Source organism: Cnephaeus nilssonii, assembly GCF_951640355.1.
Source record: "Cnephaeus nilssonii genome assembly, chromosome: 19".
In the NCBI taxonomy this organism is placed as follows: domain Eukaryota; kingdom Metazoa; phylum Chordata; class Mammalia; order Chiroptera; family Vespertilionidae; genus Cnephaeus; species Cnephaeus nilssonii.
The window spans coordinates 31224804-31247276 of NC_137090.1; the positions used below are offsets into that span (position 1 = coordinate 31224804).

At 37.6% G+C, this 22473-nt stretch overlaps 2 protein-coding genes across 11 annotated transcripts in view; one reads left to right on the top strand and one right to left on the bottom strand.

The window, feature by feature from the left end:
* NF1 (neurofibromin 1) overlaps window positions 1-22473 on the bottom strand; it is a 232559-nt gene that overhangs the window by 171131 nt on the left and 38955 nt on the right. For all 10 annotated transcript variants that reach the window (XM_079799233.1, XM_079799237.1, XM_079799232.1 and 7 more), the window contains exons 2-5: window positions 12716-12859; window positions 10528-10611; window positions 5385-5575; window positions 6-112 (exon numbers count right to left, since the gene is read on the bottom strand). In XM_079799233.1, coding sequence (XP_079655359.1) covers window positions 6-112; window positions 5385-5575; window positions 10528-10611; window positions 12716-12859 — 526 coding nt within the window. The remainder of the gene's footprint in view (window positions 1-5; window positions 113-5384; window positions 5576-10527; window positions 10612-12715; window positions 12860-22473) is intronic.
* OMG (oligodendrocyte myelin glycoprotein) overlaps window positions 1-22473 on the top strand; it is a 411522-nt gene that overhangs the window by 103811 nt on the left and 285238 nt on the right. The gene's annotated exons all lie outside the window — the stretch shown is intronic.

Sequence of the window (22473 nt, forward strand, 5' to 3'; positions counted from 1 at the left end):
CTTACCCTTCAGGAGTCGTTTTAATTTCGCACAATCCACATTGATATACTGTAACAATTCTATATCATGAACATCAACATTGTCTTCCGAACAAACGGTCAATTCCTGTAACCTGAAAGTAAAAGCCAAAAATAATTTATCAATGTAAGTCTTACGATAGTCAAAAATTCTGAATTCAACAGATTTTTCTCACCCCAATGAGTTATAAGAAAAAATACAAATATAAAAAATCAGAGAATAAATACTTCGAAAATTTCAAGGAAGATAATTTAGGGGATAGGATAAAAGAAACCATGATAATCCAGTAAACTTCACTATGTATATGTTTATTAAATGATACTTTAAATATGTACAATTTTTATTTTTTTAAAAATCATAATATACTGATAACTGTTGAAGCACAGTAAGAGATACATGGGTATTTAAAATACTCTTCTCTCACCCTAGACAGTTTGGCTCAGTGGATAGAGCATCGGCCCGGAAACTGAAGGGTCCCGGGTTCAATTCCCCGTCAGGGCACCCAAAAAAATAAGAACAAAATACTCTTCTCTCTGCTATGTGTATTTTTAATTTCGTTCTATAATAAAAAGTTTTTAAATTTCAAATTCTAAGTAAAATATGAATAAATTTTATTAATGTCTATTCAGAAGCATGAGTGGTACAGTAGTCCCCCCTTATCAGAGGTTTCACTTTCTGGGGTTTCAGTTACCCAAGGTCAACCACACTCCAAAAATATTAAATAAAAATTCCAGAAATGAAAAATTCATAAGTATTAAAGTGCATGATGTTCTGTGAAGCATGATGAAATCTCATGCTGTCGGTCCTGTCCCATCTGCTCTGTGCCATCTTTGAAAACTCTAGAAATTTTTTAGTCACCAGAGGCTTTGTTTTTATACGATTTTGTTGCATTTGCACATGTAAAAATAGACAACTTTTGTGTATTTCCTGAATCTAGTTCACTGTTTCCATAAAAGAAGTGTCTCCAGAATAAGCCAGTTTCTTATCTTTCAGGGGACAGAGTGCTCTAGGATCTATGAAATACATGTTTCAGACAACGGCATTTGCTATTTCATTTAGCTTGTGCCAGAAATAGAAGCTGATGACCACTCACCTAAAATACCATTCTGATGATTTAATTTAGAGATATCTTATGACATTGCTGCATAGCAATAGGTGACTTAAAATATGAGGTATCTAGAATGGCAGTTCTTTCTAAAGATTCATCTTATATCTCATGTATAATAGATGAATCAACATCATGAAAATTGGTTGTGCTGGACCATTCTACCTGTGCACAGATGCTTTTCTTTTAGAATTAACATTAGCTCACTTTTGATATTCCTGATCTTTGCTTTTCTTGAAGGGAATATGAGCTACAGATCTTAAGATAACTTCTTTATTCTGCTGAAATATGCCATATGCTATGGCTTATAGTACTCTCTTATGTAAAGGATTAGCTGCTTTTTCCACAGAATAACTGTAAAACTGCACTCGACCTAATTGTTTTTTAATGGGAGGGCCCCTGTGGAATATCTAATTTGACATACCAACAGTAGCAAAGGCTCAATGACTTTAAAAGTTCTATTAGATTTTTTTTTTACAAATCTGCTGAGGTTTTTTATGTTTTCTTATTCTTTTTAATGGTTTTAAATTTCTTCTTATATGTCTCCAATAATTTAAAACATTACTTTATATTCTAAGATTATTAAATGATCTCATATATTTGTATATGCCAACTCTTATTCATAGTGAATTGTTAACTCTGTTTTGTAAACTTTGTTTGCAAATTCATCTCTAGTGCAGTCAGTATTTTCTTTGAGGATCTCTTAAAGCTTGGGGCTGTGGGAGTGTCCTAGTGATGGTTTTGCATTTGCTTTTGCCAGGGGCTCAGCTCTGGACATGTATTTTTTTTTTATAACTTCTCAGACCCAGATTGTCTGGGTAGTATAAATGTGGACCTCAAACTCATAAGGTAATGGCCCTGGGCAACTTTCCCTCTACCCTAAGCTTAGGCAGAGTAAACAAACTTCTTGTGCTGGTAGTTCTTTTTCCCCTTCCTCCCTCCATTCCTTCCCCCCTTTCTCCTTCCCTACCTTTCTCTCCCCTTCTTTTCCTTCTTTCCTCCCTTCCTCTCACCCTCCCTTCATTCTTTGTTCTCTTGCTCTCTTTTTTTTAAGGAGTGCATAGCTCTTTCTAGTCACGTTTTATACAAGACCCCAGTTCTACTCCCTGCATTATTAGGTTACAGGCTTTGTACCCAGTATCATTTGGATATTAGCCCCAAATCCCTGGGTTAAGGAGAGAATAAAAACCTAACCATCTTCACCCTTCTTTTGTTGCAAGGCCAGGTCATGTCTTCAAAACCATCTCTGGTTTTCATTTCGTCTTCATTTCTGGACCTGGTAGATGGGGTTGGTGGGTGGTGTTTGTTTCACTTTATTACTATATATTTTAAATACCATTCTGTTGTTGTTCAGTTTACCTGGCCTTTCTAGATATTGTAGTGACAGGCTTTTCTACTTCATTTCTTTTGCTCAAACTACTCTTTATTTGATTTATCTGCTTCAGAAATGATGTTTAAACTTCACAAAATATCCCTTCCTATGGAAATAACTAACTATAAAAGGAGTTACATTTTTCTTCCATTTTTCACAAACAACCACAAGAGCCAGCTTTTCAAATTTATTTAGTTGTATTTCATAAGGAGTCATATTCCATATTTCTAGGCTCTTTGCATCAGCTGTGGAATTTTTAGCATGTTAATCAGTAATGAGGACCTTCTGATTCCCAGTGTGATGAACTGCTCAGCTTTTCTTACCCTGATGAGATGAAGAGCTTTAGTGTAAGTGCATAGAGTAATTTTAATGTTAGCTATACATCTGTAGGCTAAAGCAATGAAAGGATTTGAGAAGGAAGAAGTGAGATTAATTTCATTTTCAACTAAGGTTTAGTGTGAAGATTAATATCAGTTTTAAACTAAATGGTTACAATTTGAGTTAATATTATGAATAAGATAATGCAGTATTTGTGCTTCTTTACCATCTCTCTCTCTGCAGATATAAAAATTAGTAATTCCATTCTACTGCTTACACTTTTTATATTAATTGAAATAATGAGTATGCCTCATTAGAAAGCACAATTCAATAGATTAGCAATACCATCTTTTCAAAAGCTGATGTCTATAGTTGTTATTGAAAAAAGAAAACTTTAACCTCTTTTATTTAGACTTAAGTGAATTTTCACATCAGTGTAAAAATCTATACTTTTGTTGTTTTAGAAACAAATCATGCTTGGATAGACAAAAAATTGTATTCTTTTGATCATTTTCTACCTTCAATGTAAGATTACTTCATATAGTAAGGCTCTTCATATAGTAAGGCTGGTCTAATAGTCACCTAAGCAAAGAAGGAGTTTTGTTTTGTTTTTTATTATTTTTGCACCTCCGATTCCATAGGAGTTTGTTACCTTGCTGCTTCAACCAGTGTATGATTCCCCAGAATATGAAAATGTTATCACTCAAAAGATTTCATGAAGACAGTGTATATTATATAAGCACTAGAGGCCCGGTGCACGAAATTCGTGCACTGCAGGGGGGGGGGTTCCCTCAGCCAAGCCTGCACCCTCTCCAATCTGGGACATCCCTCTCACAGTCCGGGACTGCTGGCTCCCAACCACTCGCCTGCCTGCCTGCCTGCCTGCCTGATTGCCCCTAACCACTTCTGCCTGCCAGCCTGATCACCCCCAATCACTCCCCTGCCAGCCTGATCGATGCCTAACTGCTCCCCTGCCAGCCCAATCGCCCCCAACTGCCCTCCCCTGCCGGCCTGGTCCCCCCCCAACTGTCCTCCCCTGCCAGCCTGGTCGCCCCTAACTGCCCTCCCCTGCAGGCCCGGTCACCCCCAACTGCCCTCCCCTGCAGGCCTGGTCCCCCCCAACTGCCCTCCCCTGCCGGCCATCTTGTGACCACATGGGGGCAGCCATCTTATGCAAGGGTGTGATGGTTAATTTGCGTATTACCTCTTTATTATATAGGATTACCAAACATCATCAATTATACTGTACCATTAAATAACATTTTAAGTTTCTTTGCACTGGGAATTCTGTGAGCATATTGTCTAGCATCATGATTATAGAAATGCCATTTTTTATTTAAAAGACTGCAGGTTTTTGAAGTTGGCCAATTCCCCCAAAGTACTATGGCACAAATTCTCAATTATGATGCATGTTCTCATTCACACCTATTAGAAAACTACAGAAGAATAAATATCTCTGACTGATAGAAGTCCACTATTCACACAACATAGACATGTCAAAAGATGCAGGTACCAATCAGCAAAGAGGATTGTTTTCTCTATTCAGTATTATTCTTGGATTCACTGAATCACTAAGTGATTCATGCTATACTTCCTACTGGGTCATAATTAAGGATCCATTCGACTCCACTTGCATGAGAAAGACAAATCATATGCATGAAAGCAAGTTCCAGAGTTTTTGGTGACTGTCAATTATAATTCGATTCCATTTTGCACCATGTATACCAATTTCTCTATCTGCAGGATATAACAACTAATGATCACATGATGATTTTATCATACAATTTTAAAGCACAGCAATATATAATACAAAAGAAATGTCATCAAAATGTGGTTAAAACAGAAGTAGAGGGAAGTAGTGAACCTGGTATAATAACACTAATAGACTCTGACACCAGTCTGTCTAAGAAATTATGGGTCCTCCATTTTGGCAAACTGCCTTGATAACTTCTTTGAGTATTAGTTTGCTTACCTGTAAATTGGGGAGTTATCACATACATTTCAAAGATACTATGAGGCTAAAACAGCAATCTGCAAATGCTCAACAAATGGGAGTTTCTGCCATTTGTAAACTTATAACACAGACCACTTTCTGGAGGTTTCTACTTGACAATTATTCTCTTCCTTGTGCTTCTATATTTCTGGGATATTTTGGTTTGGGAATTTACTTGTTTGTTTTATAACTTAGACTTTTGTGATAAGGAGTAGAGCTGTGAGATCATTAGAATTCTGACTACTCATCAATTATTCTATCTGATTGGTTAATTTCATTTAAAGAAATAATATGTTAAAAAGTCAAAAATTCATTCCTAGTGTTTAAAGGGAAAAAAAGCCTGGTCCTGGGTAACATTTCCTAAAATTTAGACTTTTGATTTTTGTAACAGTACTCATATTTAATTGTACACGCCACTATCACAGTAATAAAAATTTCAAAGAAATCAATACGTAAAATTTCTACAAAGCCGAGATCAAACTCATTTCTGACAACTTTTAATTTTTATGCAGATGATAAAGAAAAACTTATAAAATGTGAACTACTTACAATAGTCCTATGTAGATTTACACACTAACCTGGTAGAAATGCGACTAAAGACTGCATTGAAGTTGTTGCAGCTGAGAGAAAATAAAACTCCAGAGGCAGAATTCCGAAGCTCAGCTGCATGTTGGTTTCCTTCGCGACAGGTGTGAAGAAAATGGCAGATTTCTGGCAGCAACTGTTTGACCAGCATTGTTTCATCTAATCTCATTGTGTCCTTTGGTTGCTGAAACAGAAATAATCACAATTCTAAAACTTCCTTAAATTCACATGTAAATATTTTCTATTATGAACATTTTCAAATACACATGAATTGAAATAGAATAACAAACACCCATATATACTCATCACCTAATTAGATTCAATAATTGTTAATAATTCATCATGCTTGCTATATATACAGTCAGTCTAATAAAGAGGATGGTTCCATCTTTCGCCTCTTTAATCACAATAAAATTCCAGCCCCCATCAATCCATCTTCCTTAGCCCATTACACCCACTCCTGCCTGTCCCCTGTTTATCAAATCCTCCGCCTCCTGGGAATCCCCAGTTTGTTGTGAGTTCTAAATAAACATTACTCATATTCCTTAGTGAGTGAATTGTGTTATCTGTCTCAACATCCAAATAATTTCCAGGATGGGCCATCACACCTGCCTTTGAGTACATTGAACAAAACAGAGAAATATTATTTATTGTTTTGGTTAATCCATTTCAAAGTTACAAACATAATATTTCAGCCCTGCATACTCCAGCATCTCTTAAAAATAAGGACATTCTCCAATATAACTTCAATCAATCATAACATCAAGGGAAAATAAACAATTCCCTTGTATCAGCTAATACCCAATCTGTGCTCAAATTTCCCTAACAACCCCCAAAATGACTTTTCATTGCTTCAAAAGAGGTTCATAGATTGCAACATGATTATGTTCCTTTAGTTTCATTATTCTAAAACTATCTCCCTCCATAAACATCATCTTTATTTTCTATAACATTGACATTTTAAAAAAAAATAGCCCAGTTGCCTTACCAAATGTAACAACTTGTTATTCTAGTTACTGTATTTTCTGTAAGGTAGAACCTAAACCTAGGTCTGATATCATTCAGGTTAAACACTTTAGTACTTCAGTACAGTTCAAATTACATCACATTAGGAGTACATAATGCCAGGTGATTACACTGTAAATGACACCAAGTTTGATAACTTTGGTGTTAACACCAAAATAAATATCTCCTTTACAATTAACAAATCAATCAATGGATAAGCTATCCTGTAGATATACTGTTCCACATCAATATTTCACCTAACAGCTTTAGTATCCATATATCAATGACAATTTTGATAATACCAAGCATGATGACAGAACAAAAGTTTGTATAATTGTGTGCCATGCTCAATTCTGTAATTACAATCCAAGTGTTTTCAGATTCAAATACACTGAAATATATGGATAGTAAATAAATACATATCACAAAATATATAAATTTGAGTTACAATGTCTATTTCTCATTTATAGGCTAACCAAACAATACAGATGTTGAAAATAACTTCAATTATATATAAATAAAAATTGTGTAAGTGTTCAATCTTTGCAATAATGGTCACAGATACAGGAACAAAGGTATTTAAGATTCCTCAAATTCTATAAAATCTTACTTATAAGATATTGGTAAGTATTTGTTCACTTTCACTAGATGTTTCAACTACTTATGAGGTAAACATGTACTTGTAGGCTCAGTTCATCTCAAACTTCCTCAACTTACTTTGATTTAAAAAAATGAAAATCAAGAGACAACCATAAAATCATTGATAGCAATCTAATAAAACACAATCCTATCTAATAATAGAGTAACATGTAAATTACCATCACTCCGCTACGCCCACGATTGGGCGGCGGGAGGCTGGGGGGCAGGACTCGGGGTGGCCTATCCGGCCATTGAGAGGCACGGATCTGCTGCCACTGAGGGGGGCTACCCTGCTGTTGAGAGGCGCAGGGGGCGGGACTCCCGCCCCCTGCGCCTCTCAACGGCCAGATCCGCAGCCGCTGAGGGGGCCTGCCACGGACACCCAGCTGTGCCTCTCAACGGCAGGGTAGCCAGGTGTCCGCGGCAGCCCCCCTCAGCGGCTGTTGAGAGGCGCAGGAGGCGGGAGTCCCGCCCCCTGCGCCTCTCAACAGCAGGGTAGCCCCCCTCAGCAGCCGCGGACCATCAAAAGCGGGGGAGCTGGGTGCAGGCAGCTCCACCACGAAAAACGAAAGCGTGTAGGGGACCCTACACGTGCATGATTCAATCATGCATTGGGCCTCTAGTTGTTCAATAATGTAAAATGTATTATTTTTAATTATAAATTTATTTTTAAAATCTTACACATTTTCAATTGTAGAGCAGAGCAAAATAAGATATATTTTGTGCATGATATAAGTTTTACCATGCCCACTTATTAGAGTTTCAATTAGGCTATCTCCAAAGAGTACCAAATTAGCAGGCCAATAATATCATTCTCCAAAACACACTTACCATTAACTCTCAATTACAAACATTAATAGAGAAAAGCTGTAGAACTAAGAGAGACAATAAACCACCTTACTCAAACATGAGAGTGGCTAATACAACGGTATATATAATCAAAACAATAAGACCAGCCGAAACCGGTTTGGCTCAGTGGATAGAGCGTCAGCCTGTGGACTGAAAGGTCCCAGGTTCGATCCCGGTCAAGGGCATGTACCTTGGTTGCGGGCACATCCCCAGTAGGGGGTGTGCAGGAGGCAGCTGATCAATGTTTCTAACTCTCTATCTCTCTCCCTTCCTCTCTGTAAAGAAAGCAATAAAATAAAAAATAAAAATAAAAATAAAAATAAATAAAAAACAGTAAGACCACTACAAAGAGTGATTCCAATTTTTAAAATTGTTCACCTCCACAAGGCCACCATCCTGTTTAATAGCCCTTTCATTTTATAAACTAGAGGCCTGGTGCACAAATTCGTGAACAGGTGGGGTCCGGCTGGTCCCACCATCAGGGCCAATCAGGCAGGGCCAGCAGGGGGGAGGGGCCGCAGGCAGTTGGTGGGCCACCCAGTCCCCCAAACGGGGTACGGGGCGATCAGGGGCGGAGCCGGCCAGGGGGAGGGGCCGTGGGCAGTTGGCCGGCTTCCTTCTAGGTTTACTATATAGATTAACCATAACATATGTGGAAGAGAAGCAATTCTGAATAAAAGCAAATGATGTCCCAAAGGAAGATAGAATATAAGAAATAAGTTAATTCCAATACATATTGAATAGCCAGATCTTTAAAATGGAAGTATTAAATTTATTTAGTTATATGAACTTCTACCATGTTCCAGGAAGAATTAAGGCTACTAAAGTATAGAAATACTTTGTTTTATACAACAGAAACATTCTTGAAAAAATTCCAATTAAGTCATGGTTGAAATACACTGAGATAACTATTTAGAGGAAACCTGAGAAAGAATTGTCTTGTACTCAACTAATCTTCCACGTATCTCTATTTTATATGTTCATATCTATATCTATATCTATATCTATATCTATATCTATATCTATATCTATATCTATATCTATATAAAGAGGTAATATGCTAATTCTCTGGGACACCGTAACGTCATGACTGCTCAGGAGGAGGCTGCGCACACAGGTGGGCAGGAGGGGACTGTGTGCACAGTGAGGCAAGCCACTCGCTCATTGGCTAAGCTCCCCATACGCCACTTGGGTAATAAGAATCCAAGAAGGTGATCAAGGGTTTTTCCACCTCATTCCTGGAGGGAAAAAATGAAGGTCCACTGCTGGAGGAGCTAAGAAATGTCATATCCTGCCCTAGCCAGTTTGCCTCAGTGGATAGAGCCTTGGCCTGCTGACCGCAGGGTCTGGCCTGCCGACCGCAGGGTCTGGGTTCAATTCTGGTCAAGGGCATGTATCTAGGTTGCAGGCTCCACCCTGGCTGGGGCCCAGGTCACGGCTAATGCAGGAGGCAACCAATTGAAGTGTCCCTTTCACTTTGATGTTTCTCTCTGTCTTTCCCTCTCTCTTCTACGCTCTCTAAAAATCAATGGAAAGATATCCTCAGGTGAGGATAAAAAAAAAAAAAAGAAAGAAATGTCATATCCTATGAAAAAGACATCTTGAAAATGCCTAAAGAAAGTTGTCATTTTTTTGTGGTGAAGGGACTGGAGTCCGTGTTGATGAAAACACCTTGGCAGCTGCAGTGGCCAGCAGTGGCAGCAGCAGCAGGATGATGGGGGCGGTACCTTCTCCTGATCAGCCTGGTCGCCTCCTGCAGAGGGAGGCCATACTGCGACTTAGGCCCGCTTCCCACGGGGAGCGGCCCTAAGCCATCAGTAGGACATCCCTGAGGGCTCCCGGATTGGAGAGGGTGCAGGTCGGGCTGAGGAGACCCCCCCCCACATGCACGATTTTCATGCACCAGGCCTCCAGTGTATAAATAACAAGTGTTCTTCAGGTAGGATCTATAATAGTTTCAATTTTTTAAGCTCATTTTTATATAGATTTGAAAAAAACATTAAAATCAGATTCATACGGGGGAAACAAGACTACTCTTGGTCTTTTGTATCACATCCTTTCAAAACTAAACAATGCTATAGGCCTAACAATATCTGAAAAACTAATTAAATCAAACAGTGGCTTTTTTTTTTCCATAAAATGTTTTCTTTAAAGCCAGAGATATATGTGGCTCAAGTTTAATACTTTGTAAGTAAACTTAATATCTATTTAATTTATAAAAGATGAGAAAATGTCCAGCCTGTGTGGCTCAGTGGTTGAGTGCTGACCTATGAACCAGCAGGTCAGGGCTCGATTCCCTATCAGGGCACATGCCCAGGTTGCAGGCTCGAAACCCAGTGGGGGCGTGCAGGAGGCAGCTGATCAATGATTCTCTCATCATTGATGTTTCTATCTCTATCTCTCTCTCCCTTCCTCTCTGAAATCAATAAAAATATATTTTTTAAAAAGATGAGAAAATGATTTTATCTTGAAAATTTGTTTATGCCACCTAGTCAGCTGTTTTAAAAATTCATATGCATGTCTTAGACAAAAAGTCCATATGAGTCCAAAAAGTTCTCCTTGTCAACACCTATACTTTGGTACATCAGATTAACTCAAAATTAAATTCATAAAACCTGCCTACTGAAGAACAGATTTACTTACCCCAGCAAGACATTTTTCCAGTGTATCCAATATAATCAACTGAGAGAGATATAAATTTTTTTCAGCAGCTTCTCCAAATATTCTCTAAGAGAAAAGATATTCAGAACACTAAAAGTTGGTTATTACTCTTTACTATAAATCAGCACACATCTGAAAAGTCAGAGGCTAAGGATCACGAAAATCAAGTCTTCCATTTTATCTCCCAAATTATACTATATTTAAATCTATTATTTCTAATTTTATCCTAATGCTCACACAAAATAAATTATTAAGCAAACAAAACTGCTGGTATTCATTACAGTCTGCCATTAGCCTTGTAACAGTAAAAGAAGATACACTGGTTTATATACTTTAAAAATATATAGGATTTAGATACACACCCTGATCTTTAATAGAATCTTGAGTGGAGCATTTAACCACACTTTGATGACACAAAAGTGTGGTTAAATGCTCCACTCAAGATTCTATTAAAGGTCTAAATTCATACAGCAAAAAAAGGTCTAAACTCATACAGAAAAAAAAAAAAGACTATAACACCAATTACAAATAATTTTAAGCATTCACTATTCTTAAATTGAATACTACACTATTTACCAATAAGAACTAAATGAATGTCAATATCATAATATTGGTGTGTTTTTGTTTTTAAAAGAAAGTTTCAAGTATTAAAATATTTTCAATCTAAATGGGAGCATGGCCACTTATTATATAAGTAAAATCCTATCACTGTGCCCCACACACTGCAACAGAAGAGCTCCGCAAAATCTTAAATAAATTTCTGTAAATCACTTTATATACCGTACTTTCCGGCATATAAGACGACTGAGCATATAAGATTTTCCTGGGTTAAAAAGTTGTTTTATACGCCGGAAAATATGGTATATTGGACTATATGATGGGATTAGATATAATGGATTAGATATATTGGACTACCGTATTTTCCGGCGTATAAGATGACTTTTTAACCCAGGAAAATCTTATACGCCCAGTTGTCTTATATGCCGGAAAATACGGTATTTATTAAAAGCCCTGCGTTTTTTCAAAAAATATTTTCTTCCATAGAGAAAGGCAAATGATTTTCTACACCTCCAGTTTATCAATTTTGTAATCAGTATTGTCTAATCAGATTTTTTTAAAACACACAAACACACACAACACACCCCAAAGATGATGTGACTATAAAAATGTGACTAATTTTCACAATCTACAACCAGAAGTCATTTTCAGAGTTCAAAACAAACAATACAAATCGTGTTTGTAAGTGCTAAAGACAATCAGAGCAATTACAATTTAGTCAAGAAATATCTGAATCAGTTTATTTGAACTGAATATGAAGGAAATTTTAGTTAGGAATTGACAGAAAGGAAGGAATCACCTGAGACAGGAGAAATATGTTCAAAGGTACAGAGAGAGAACAGCTGGAGTACCTTGAAGTCTATGGAATGTAAACAGATTTTATAAAATGGAGGGAAAAGAAGCTTTTGGAGTAATTTGAGGATATTGGTATTTGGGAGCACTTCAAAAATGGGTTCTCTACCTACTGCAGAATCTGTCACAAGCTCCATAAAATAACATTTTCATAAAAACAATCTCATATTTTAGGACTATAAGGTCATTTTTTTTCTTTTAATCCTCACCCAAGGATATTTTTTCCATTTATTTTTAGACAGAGTGGAAGGGAGGGGGAGAGACACAGAGAGAGAAACATCAACGTAAGAGACACATCAACCTGCGAGCCAGCACCTCATGTACTTGCCCCTGACTGAAATCAAACCCACAACCTTTCAGTCCACAGGCTGACGTTCTATCCACTGAGCCAAACCCGCTAAGATAGTATAAGGTCATATTTAATTTATCATCTACATAGGACTGGGACAATTTTATATGTAAATATTCAAATAAGGAGATAAGGAGAATATCTGAATATGGTCAATTCGTATGTGACATAAAATCTATATGCAATCCTAATTTCAGAAAAATAATAAAAAGAAAAGTCACAAATAAGAGATGTATCTAAGGGAAAGAATAAAAAACTAAAATGAAAGTTAAAAAGTTATCTGTGCTTATTCACAAAATAAAATGTTTACAAAAAATTACTTTCCATACTTCAAAATATGCTGCTCCAAATTTTTAAATAAAAAGCAAACCAAAGTAAACTCCCCAAAGGGACAGTAACCCAATTACTCACCATATTGTTAACATTCTTTAAAATAGTAGTGAGGCCACTTATAACCAAAGAAAACTTGTATTTGGAAATATTGATAAGACATTCCTTGTTGTGTTCGGTACTGACTTTGGTATGTGTGTTCTGCTGTCCTGTTTTTATTGGAAGCTTAAAAAAAAAAGAAAGAAAGAAAACACATGTTAGCTTACACTTGAAAATGACTAAAAAGAACTCTAACCTCATTGAAAATCATGAGATTTTAGGAAAATTTTATCAACCAATTACCTATATTAGTATCTTAAGCTCCAATTTTCTATATATAATAGCATTTATAGCAAATCTAAAATTCTTTGGAAATTTCAATTTTTGCAGCTCTCCTTCTGGAAGTCATAAACTCTATCTACGAAATTAAATCCTTATCCAGCTCTACATAAAAAAGAATGATGACTCACAGAAATAGAGCTATTTCCTTGTAGCTAAAAATTATTTCAGAGAATGTCTGCAATAAAATGCATACAATCCTTTCTCTTAGACATTGAACTCAAGCACTAACAGAACATGAGACCAAAAAAAAAAAAAAAAAAAATCTATGTCCCATACCTCTAGTCAATAATAGCAAACAACTGCAGATTGTTAAAAAATTAGAACAAACTGTATACCCTGGAATAAACAGAGTAAAAGGCAGACTCAGATAACCTCTCTCAGGTACACAGTTGAGGAAGTAATGGCACAACAAACATAAATCTCAAGAAAAATATATCCTTTAAGGGGACCACATTTACATTTATCTGAGAATGAGTTAAGTTGTATTACCAAGAAGTTCACATCTATTCTGTTCCAAAGTAGCATTTTGTATTGAAAGCACCATGAGCATACTTATTATCTAATTATTAGATCCCGCTAATGCTAATCAAGAACACTGGTAAGGTTCCACTGTGAAAAACAAAACTCAGTTCTAACTGGTGCAAATAAAGATAAAAAGAGACTGAATTTCCTTAGTTAATAATAAGTGACTAATTCGAGAGTAAAGAAGTACTCAATAAAAGAGGGAAAACATTTTTAGACTTTGGAGGAAGGGGCAGAACAGAAGCTATAGAATTACATAATGTTAAGGATAAAGATTACAAAGGGGAAAAAAGCTGAAAGATCAAAAGTGGGGGCATTTTAGAAGCCATCAGTGGCTGTAATGTAGCTTGTGAATCTCCCCAAATCCCTCTGTGATGTTTAATTTTATGTGTAAAATTGATGGGATAACAAGGTTCATAGGTATTAGGCTAAACATTATTCATTATTTCCATGTGTGTCTCGAAGAGTGTGTCTGGATTATAATAGCATTTGCATAGATACACCTAGTAAGCCAGTTTTCCCCACCCTATTGTGGGTGGGCATCATTCAATCCATTGAGGGCCTAAATACAACAAAAAGGCAGAGAGGAAGGATGAATTAGTCCCTTCCACCAGGCTGTTTGAGCTAGGACATTGACCTTCTGCCGTGGCAATCCTGGTTCTCAGGTCTTCAGACTCAGACTACGCACACTAGAATCTACACTATCAGCTCCCCAGGTTCTCAGGCCTTTGGACTCAGTCTGATGAATTACATCACCAACCTTCCTGGGTCTCCAGCTTGCAGATGGCAGATAGTGGGATCGCTCAGCCTCCATAATGACATAAGCCAGGTCCTCATAATCTCTCTCTCTCCCCCTCTCTCTCCTCCCCCCTCTCTCTCTCTACACACACACACACACACACACACACACACACACACACACACACACAATTGTATGGCAAAAGGGACTTCATAAATGAAATTAAGGTCCCTCATCAGTACACTTTGAGTTAATCAAAAAGAAGATTACTTGAATGTGCCTGTCCCAACCAGCTGAATCATAAGAGATTTAAAGCCACAAAAATGCTTTCTGTTGGCCTTGAAGAAACAAACTACCTTACTGTGGGGGAGGTCACATGGCAGGAAAGAGCAAGTGGCCTCTCCAAGCTGAGGGCCTCAGTTCTGCAACTGAAAGAATCTAAATTCTACCAGCCAGTGAGATTGGGTGGAACTCAAGCTTCATATAAACTCACAGCCCCGACCAACACTGAGTTCAGTCTAGTAAGAGCCTGAGCAGAGAACCAGCTAACCAATGTCCAGATCCCTGACCCACAAAAACTGTTAGGTAATTTTGTGGGCTTTTATTAAACCACTATGTTTATAGTAGTTTGTTACAGGTAACAGTAAACTAACAGAACTACTAAATCTGTATCTTCAAATGCATTATCCAAATGCCTACTTGGAATCTCCACACAGGTATCTTTTAGGCATTTCAAACTCAGTGTTCCTAAAATTTATAATCTTCCTACTATGTTTTCTTTTTTACTTGATCCATCCTGTTTCTCACTTCCTTTATTCCCTTCCTGTCACACCCCCTCACCCCTCCGCTTTATTTTTTTTTAATTTTTTATATTTTTATTGATTTCAGAGAGGAAGGGAGAGGGAAAGAGATAGAAACATCAATAATGAGAGAGAATCATTTGATCAGCTGCCTCCTACACACCCCCAACTGAAGACTGAGCCCGCAACCCAGGCACATGCCCTTGACTGGAATCGAACCTAGGACCCTTCGGTCCGAAGTCTGACGCTCTATCCACTGAGCCAAACCAGCTAGGGCCACTCCCCTCCCCTTTAGTCAGTCAGATAGATAAAAAACGAGACAAATAACTGGGCATGCACAACTCAGCTCTACCCTCTTCTCTTGGGAACAGGCTTGCTGCAGAGTACAAGAATGTTCCCCTATGTCAACATGCCAAGAGTTGATCTGCAGGGCCTAGCACTGCAGAGGAGAGTGAGCAACACTGCTTGGGAATGGATGGGTAAGTCTGCCTAATTCTGAGATGTACTTAATAGGCTCATTTGGGTCTCCAACATCAATATGACCAGTAAAACTTTTATTTCATATATGTTCTGGCCTCCATCTTTACTCTTCTACTTCTCAACTTATTCAGAAGCCAGGCATGTATTCAGGGCCCCCAGGCTCCCATAAACAGCACAAAAATCTATGCAGAGGGAGTAGTAAATGACCAAGATTTTGTCAGAGAAGGTGGTCAGGGAAAGCTTTCTGGACACCTAAATAAAGTAAGAGAATGGGAAGACCCATGCAAAGATCTGAAGAAGATGGCAGGTAAAAAAATATAAATAAAATAGAGCTGATGTTGGAGTGAGTGTGGCATATTCAAAGCCTAGCTAAGAGGCCACTGTGGCTAAACCAAAGGTAACAAATGAAGAAAGCATAGGAGAAAAGGTAAGAGAAAAGCAGGCGTGAATCAGATAATGGAAAGCCATTCGAGCCATGTTAAGAGCTTTGAATATATTCTAAATCTGATTATGTGGCAAGTTATATTTTCTAAGTATGGTCACGGTATCTCTCATCCCACATGCTCTCCTGCAATAAGACCTTGCCATTCCCACATCAAGAAGTAGAGTCTACTTTCCATTTTCCTTTCTCCTCACCCCCCCCATCTAGGCAGATCTTCTGACTGTTCTGACCAACAAAATATGGCAGAAGGGACACTGTGCCAGGAACAGCACTTAATTGGTTTGATCATTTTTCTTTCCCTCCTCCGGGAAGCCAGCATGTAAAAAATGTGATTACTTTGAGACCATGGTGTAGGAAGCCCAGTCCACATAGAGAAATTCTAAAGAATGACATGCCATGTAGAGAGAAAGGCAAAAGGCACTGAGGTACCAGACATTTGGCTGAAGAAGTCATAGGAAGGGAGGGATTCCCCAGCCCCTTCCATCCCACCCATGGCGCATGCAACTACCCAACTGAACTGGTCATGAATTTCTGACTTGCAAAATTGTGAGCAAAACAGGTTGCTTTAAGCTTTGGAGTAGTCAGCAACAGATAATGAAAGAAGGAGAAGAAAAAACTGAGGGATGTAAATAAGGAAGTAACATGAACTGATTTATGTTTTAAAAAGAGCCTTCTTGCTGCTGTATATTAGAAGATAGTTTAGGCAAGAGAAAGTGGTAGCTCAAGTTCAGCTAATAAGAGTAGAGGAAAAATAGTGAGATGTTATAATAGATTTGGAAGATGGGGAGGCAGGTATTTAAAATGGCAAGCTGATTCTGAAGATCACTAAAAATAAATCTGTGCGAATACCAAAGAAATTTTTGAAAAACAAGAACAAGAGAAGACATATTACCAGGTACTAAAACATTCTATTGAGCTCTTATAACAAAACCAGTACATAATAAGCATAACTAATTAAAGATATAAAGCAGTTATTAGTATGTACATGGAAATTAAATATGATAAAGGTAATATTTCAAATCAGTGGTAGAAGAATGGATTTATCAATAAAATATTACCAGATCAACTGGCTATCCTCTGGAAAAATAACCTATACCAAATTTTAAAATGTGGCAGGTGGGAAGGGCTACTATGAAAAAAAAAAAAAAACACAAAAAAAAACAAAGCCATAAAACTACTAGGGAAAATACCAAAGAATAACTTCATTATATCAAGGTAAGGCAGATTTTCCTAAGCAAGACAAAATCCAGAAACCAGAAAGAAAAAAAACATACACATATATTTGCCTACATAAAAATGTTTAAGTTGTGTAAAAAAAAAAGGGGGTGGGGTGCATTATACTACAGCACTGACAAATAAAAAGACAACAGATAAGAAGTAAAAGAATGCACAGCTCTGGCCCATGTGGCTCATCCTGTACACTGAAAGGGTTGTGGGTTCGATTCCCGGTCAGGGCACATCCCAGGTTGCAGGCTTGATCCCCAGTAGGGGTACACAGGAGGCAACCAATCGATGTTTCTCTCTCTCCTCCTTTCCCTTCCTCTCTCTCTAAAATTCAAATTTATTTTATTTTATTGTCTAAAGTTTTACATATGTCTCCTTTTTCCCCAATTGACCCCCTCCCCCTTTCTCTTCCCAGCCCAGGCAAGCCCCCACCACCCCAGTGTCTGTGTCCACTGGTTATGCTAATATGCATGCATACAAGTCCTTTGGTTGTTCTCTAATCCCCCTCCCCTACCATTTGTCTCTAGATCGATCTATTCTTGTTCATCAAATTATGTTGATCATTATATCCCACATATGAGTGAGATCATGTGATATTTATCTTTCTCCGACTGGCTTATTCGCTTAGCATAATGCTCTCTAGTTCCATCCATGCTGTTGCAATTGGTAAAAGTTCCTTCTTTTTTACTGCAGCATAGTATTCCATTGTGTAGATGTACCACAGTTTTCTAATCCACTCATCTGCTGATGGGTACTTAGGCCGTTTCCAAATCTTAGCTACTGTAAATTGTGCTGCTATGAACATAGGGGTGCATATATCCTTTCTGATTGGTATTTCTAGTTTCTTCGGATATATTCCCAGGAGTGGGATTACTGAGTCAAATGGAAGTTCCATTTTTAACTTTTTCAGGAAACTCCATACTGTTCTCCACAGTGGTTGCACCAGTCTGCATTCCCACCAGCAGTGCACAAGGATTCCTTTTTCTCCGCATCCTCGCCAGCACGTCGTTTGTTGATGGTAACCATTCTGACAGGTGTGAGATGGTATCTCATTATTGTTTTGATTTGTATCTCTCAGATGATTAGTGACTTCGAGCATGTTTTCTTATGTCTCTGGGCCTTCTGTATATCCTCTTTCGAAAGTGTCTATTTAGATCCTTTGACCATTTTTTGATTAGATCGTTTATCTTCCTTTTGTTAAGTTGGAGGAGTTCTCTGTAAATTTTGGAGATTAAACCCTTATCGGAAATATCATTGGCAAATATGTTCTCCCATACAGTGGGCTTTCTTATTGTTTTGTTGATGGTTTCTTTTGCTGTGCAGAAGCTTTTTATTTTGATGTAGTCCCATTTGTTTATCTTCTCCTTAGTCTCCATTGGCCTAGGGGCTGTGTCTGTAAAGATATTGCTATGACATATGTCTGCTATTTTGCTGCCTATGGAGTCTTGTAGAATTTTTATGGTTTCCCATCTTACATTCAAGTCCTTTAGCCATTTTGAGTTTGTTTTTGTGTATGGTGTAAGTTGGTGGTCTAGTTTCATTTTTTTGCATGTATCTGTCCAAATTTCCCAGCACCATTTATTAAAGAAACTGTTTTGACTCCATTGTATGCTCTAAAATTCAATTTTTAAAAGAAGTCTTTCGCCCTAGCCAATTCAGCTCAGTGGATAGAGCGTCGGCCTGTGGACCAAAGAGTCCCAGGTTCAATTCCAGTTGAGGGCAAGTAAAGTGGTTGCAGGCTTCTCCCCAGCCGGGGGGCCCTGGTTGGGGCTCATGCAGGAAGCAACCAATCAATGTGCTTCTCTCACACCGATGTTTCTCTCTGTCTTTCCCTCTCTCTTCCACTCTCCCGAAAAATCAATGGAAAAATATCCTCGGGTGAGGATTAACAACAAAAAATAAAATTAAAAAGTCTTTCAAAACATAATGTGAAAAAACTAGCAGCCAAAAGGTTTACATAACTAATACGTAAGGTTGTATTATACATTAATCAGATTATTCAGTGGAAAAACTGTTGAAGAAATATGAAGCAATTCACAGAAGATGAGTAGCTAATAAAAATATATGAAAACATGCTCAATTTCACTAACAACTCTAAAAGTACAAAATAATATTAGACCGTTTTGTAACTCTACATTTTTCCAAAATAAAATTAAGTACTATTAGAAAAAATAATGCATAAGGAAATGACTATGCCTGGAGTGGGTATTTTAAAAAAGTAAAAGAAAATAAAATGAACAAAATTTTTAAAAGATAGGGTAATTGTAATTGAGAAAACTATGGGGGTTTTTCTTTACTTTTATGAATTCCTCTTATTTTCAATTGGCATGTATTACTTTCCCAACTGGGGAAAAAAAAGTAAATTAAGCTCTTTTTTAAACATTTCATGCTACCACACATAAATCTTTGTACATTATGGCAGAAATGTAAATGATCTAAACTACATAAGAAAAATAATCTCCTTTTAACAAGAATCTTTATTAATAAACTGTTAGCTACTTAAGATACAAGATTTCAACAAATAAGAGGATTTAGCAAGAGAAAGCATAACATTAAGCAAAGCACTGTGAACAATGGATAATTTGTTTCTAGTTGCACTCAGAAAATTCTTCAAAAGGTCACAAGCTAAAATCTTTGCTCTGTGTACATTTTAACCAGTTTCTAAAAGGCCCTTCGGACCATGATGGGGGGTAGGGGTGACATTCAAATTCACTTAACATAAATTTTCATCTAATGAGAGAAAAGGCTAAGAAAAAATCATATTAGGGGGAAAACACATAGAAAAAAATCATACTAGGAAAAAAAGACACATAAGCTGTAGCTACCAAATAACATAAATCAGGAAAAGGTATCAAATGTTCATACTGGTTATTAGTAACACATTTCCCAAGGTGGACTCTGCACCACTGTAATATGACTTTATATGGTATCTAATGTGTGGGTGTGGGTGTGTGTTTGGGCTAGAAATGGGATGTTGGATATGAGCAGGAAGAGTAAGGCATTGATGTGGACAAAATGGAGCATGAGGAGGGTACCCACATATAGAAGGCAGCCCAGCAAAGAATGTTAGCACATGAATGGGGTAAGGAGTGAATCCCAGAGAGAGGGAAGCCAGGCATAAGATATTAAAAATCCATGAAGGGTGCCCAGCTGGCGTGGCTCAGTAGTTGTGCATCGATGTATGAACTAGGAGGTCATTGTTTGATTCCCAGTCAGGGCATATGCCCGGGTTGCGGGCTCAATCCCCAATATGGGGGTGCAGGAAGCAGCCAATCAATGATTCTCTCTCATCATTGATGTTTCTATCTCTCTCTCCCTCTCCCTTCCTCTCTGAAATCAATAAAAAAAAAAATCTTATTAGAAAACAATTATGCTAAGTGAAATAAGCCAGTCAGAGAAAGATAAATATCACATGATCTCACTCATTTATGGAATATAATGAACAACATAAACTGATGAACAAAAACAGATCCAGAGACAGAGAAACATCGATCAGACCGTCAAACCTTAGAGGGAAGGTAGGGGAGTGTGGGGGCAAGGGGGAGAGATCAACCAAAGGACTTGTATGCATGCATATAAGCCTAACCAATGGACACAGACAACAGGGGGGTGAGGGCATGAGTGGGGGGTAGAGGGGTAATGGGAGGATAAGGACACATATGTAATACCTTAATCAATAAAGAAATTTAAAAAAAGAAAGAAAGAAAGAAATCCACGCAGAGTAAGAAAGGTATCTACATGGGAGAGCAGGCCACAAAGGATGTCAGAGCCTAAAAGGGATAGGGAAGGTGTCAAAGCATGAGTGGGATGAAAAGATAAGAGACTGGGGCCCAGTAAGGGGTTCTGGACTTTGCTGTGCTTCTGCATGGTAGGAAGAGGGAAGTTCTGGCACAAAGTATGAGCAGAGTGAAGAGGATGTTCACACAGGGAGACAGCACAGGATATGAGCCTGAGCAAGGTAAGAAGAACATCCACTAGGGTTGGAAATGGGGGCTCAGGGATAGCAAGGGGTGTTGGAGCCCAAGCAGAGTGAGTAGGGCATTTGTGCTTAGGAGTAGGTGGTGATGGGGAAATGACAGTGATGGCAGGTTGGTTACATAAAAAGGGACTGATCAAATAAGTAAATATATTAAGAATAACAAGAGCCAGGTTTCTTACTGCTGAAGAAAGAAGTTACAAATAAAGAAGGGGGAAAATTATAAAGACTCCCCCCCCCCCCCCCCCGCCTAGTGCTGAACTAAAATTAGAAATGGAATAAACATACAGTTTTCAATAGAGATGTAAAATTAAATATTGATATAAACATGTACACACAAACAAATGAATACGAATACATACATTCCCTAACCCCCCTCCCCTACCATTAGAGAAGACTTAGAAACAATGACAACTCAGTGGTAATGAGTGCATCTAGCCCCTAGATCTTGGTTTCTAAATACCATTCTCCAATAAAAAGAACCAGGGCTCTTTAAAAAAATAATTTGTTCCAGCCCTGACAAAACAAAAGTTCTGAGAAGCCTGGAATATTTTGTTGTTCCAAAAAGAAGGGAAATGCTCAAAGAATGATAAAGACATGTCAAAAGGACACAGACGCCAGATGGAAGGGGCTCTCACTGGCCAAATCTAGAATAATTTGACATGAAAACAAATAATGATTAAACAGATTATTATCCACTGAATAATAGAAAACCTTTAGTCTGTACTCATAGAAATAAATACTTAAACTGAAAACCTGATGAGAATGGAATACTTAGTACCTAAGAACCCCCATACAATGTGTGTGTTTACAAGGGAAAAAGAGTTAACTTCACAAAGAAGTTTGTCTTACCACCTTAATCAAGTGATCAAAGTTAGCATCCTCAATAATGGGATGATCTAAACTGTGCCATCTGATAGAATAAAATGAAAAAAACAAAGCATTGTATCTGAGATATTCCTATTAAAAAGGTATATGGTAAGCCCCAAATGAGGGATAACTTACAAAATAAGTGATATATAGTCTTCAAAAGCATTTGGACTTGATCCTTTTGATATAAAGGACATTGTTAGGACAAATGGCCAAACTTTAATGGGGCCTGAGAATCAGATAGTAGTAGTAATATATCATTGTAATTTCCTGATTTTCATAAGTGTATGTAATGTAGTAGCATGTTTTAATTTGTAGGAAAAATAGTTAAGTATTCAGGGGTGATAGGGCATCATACTAAGCAACTTATACTCAAATGGTTTGGGAAAATATAGTTTGTGCTTG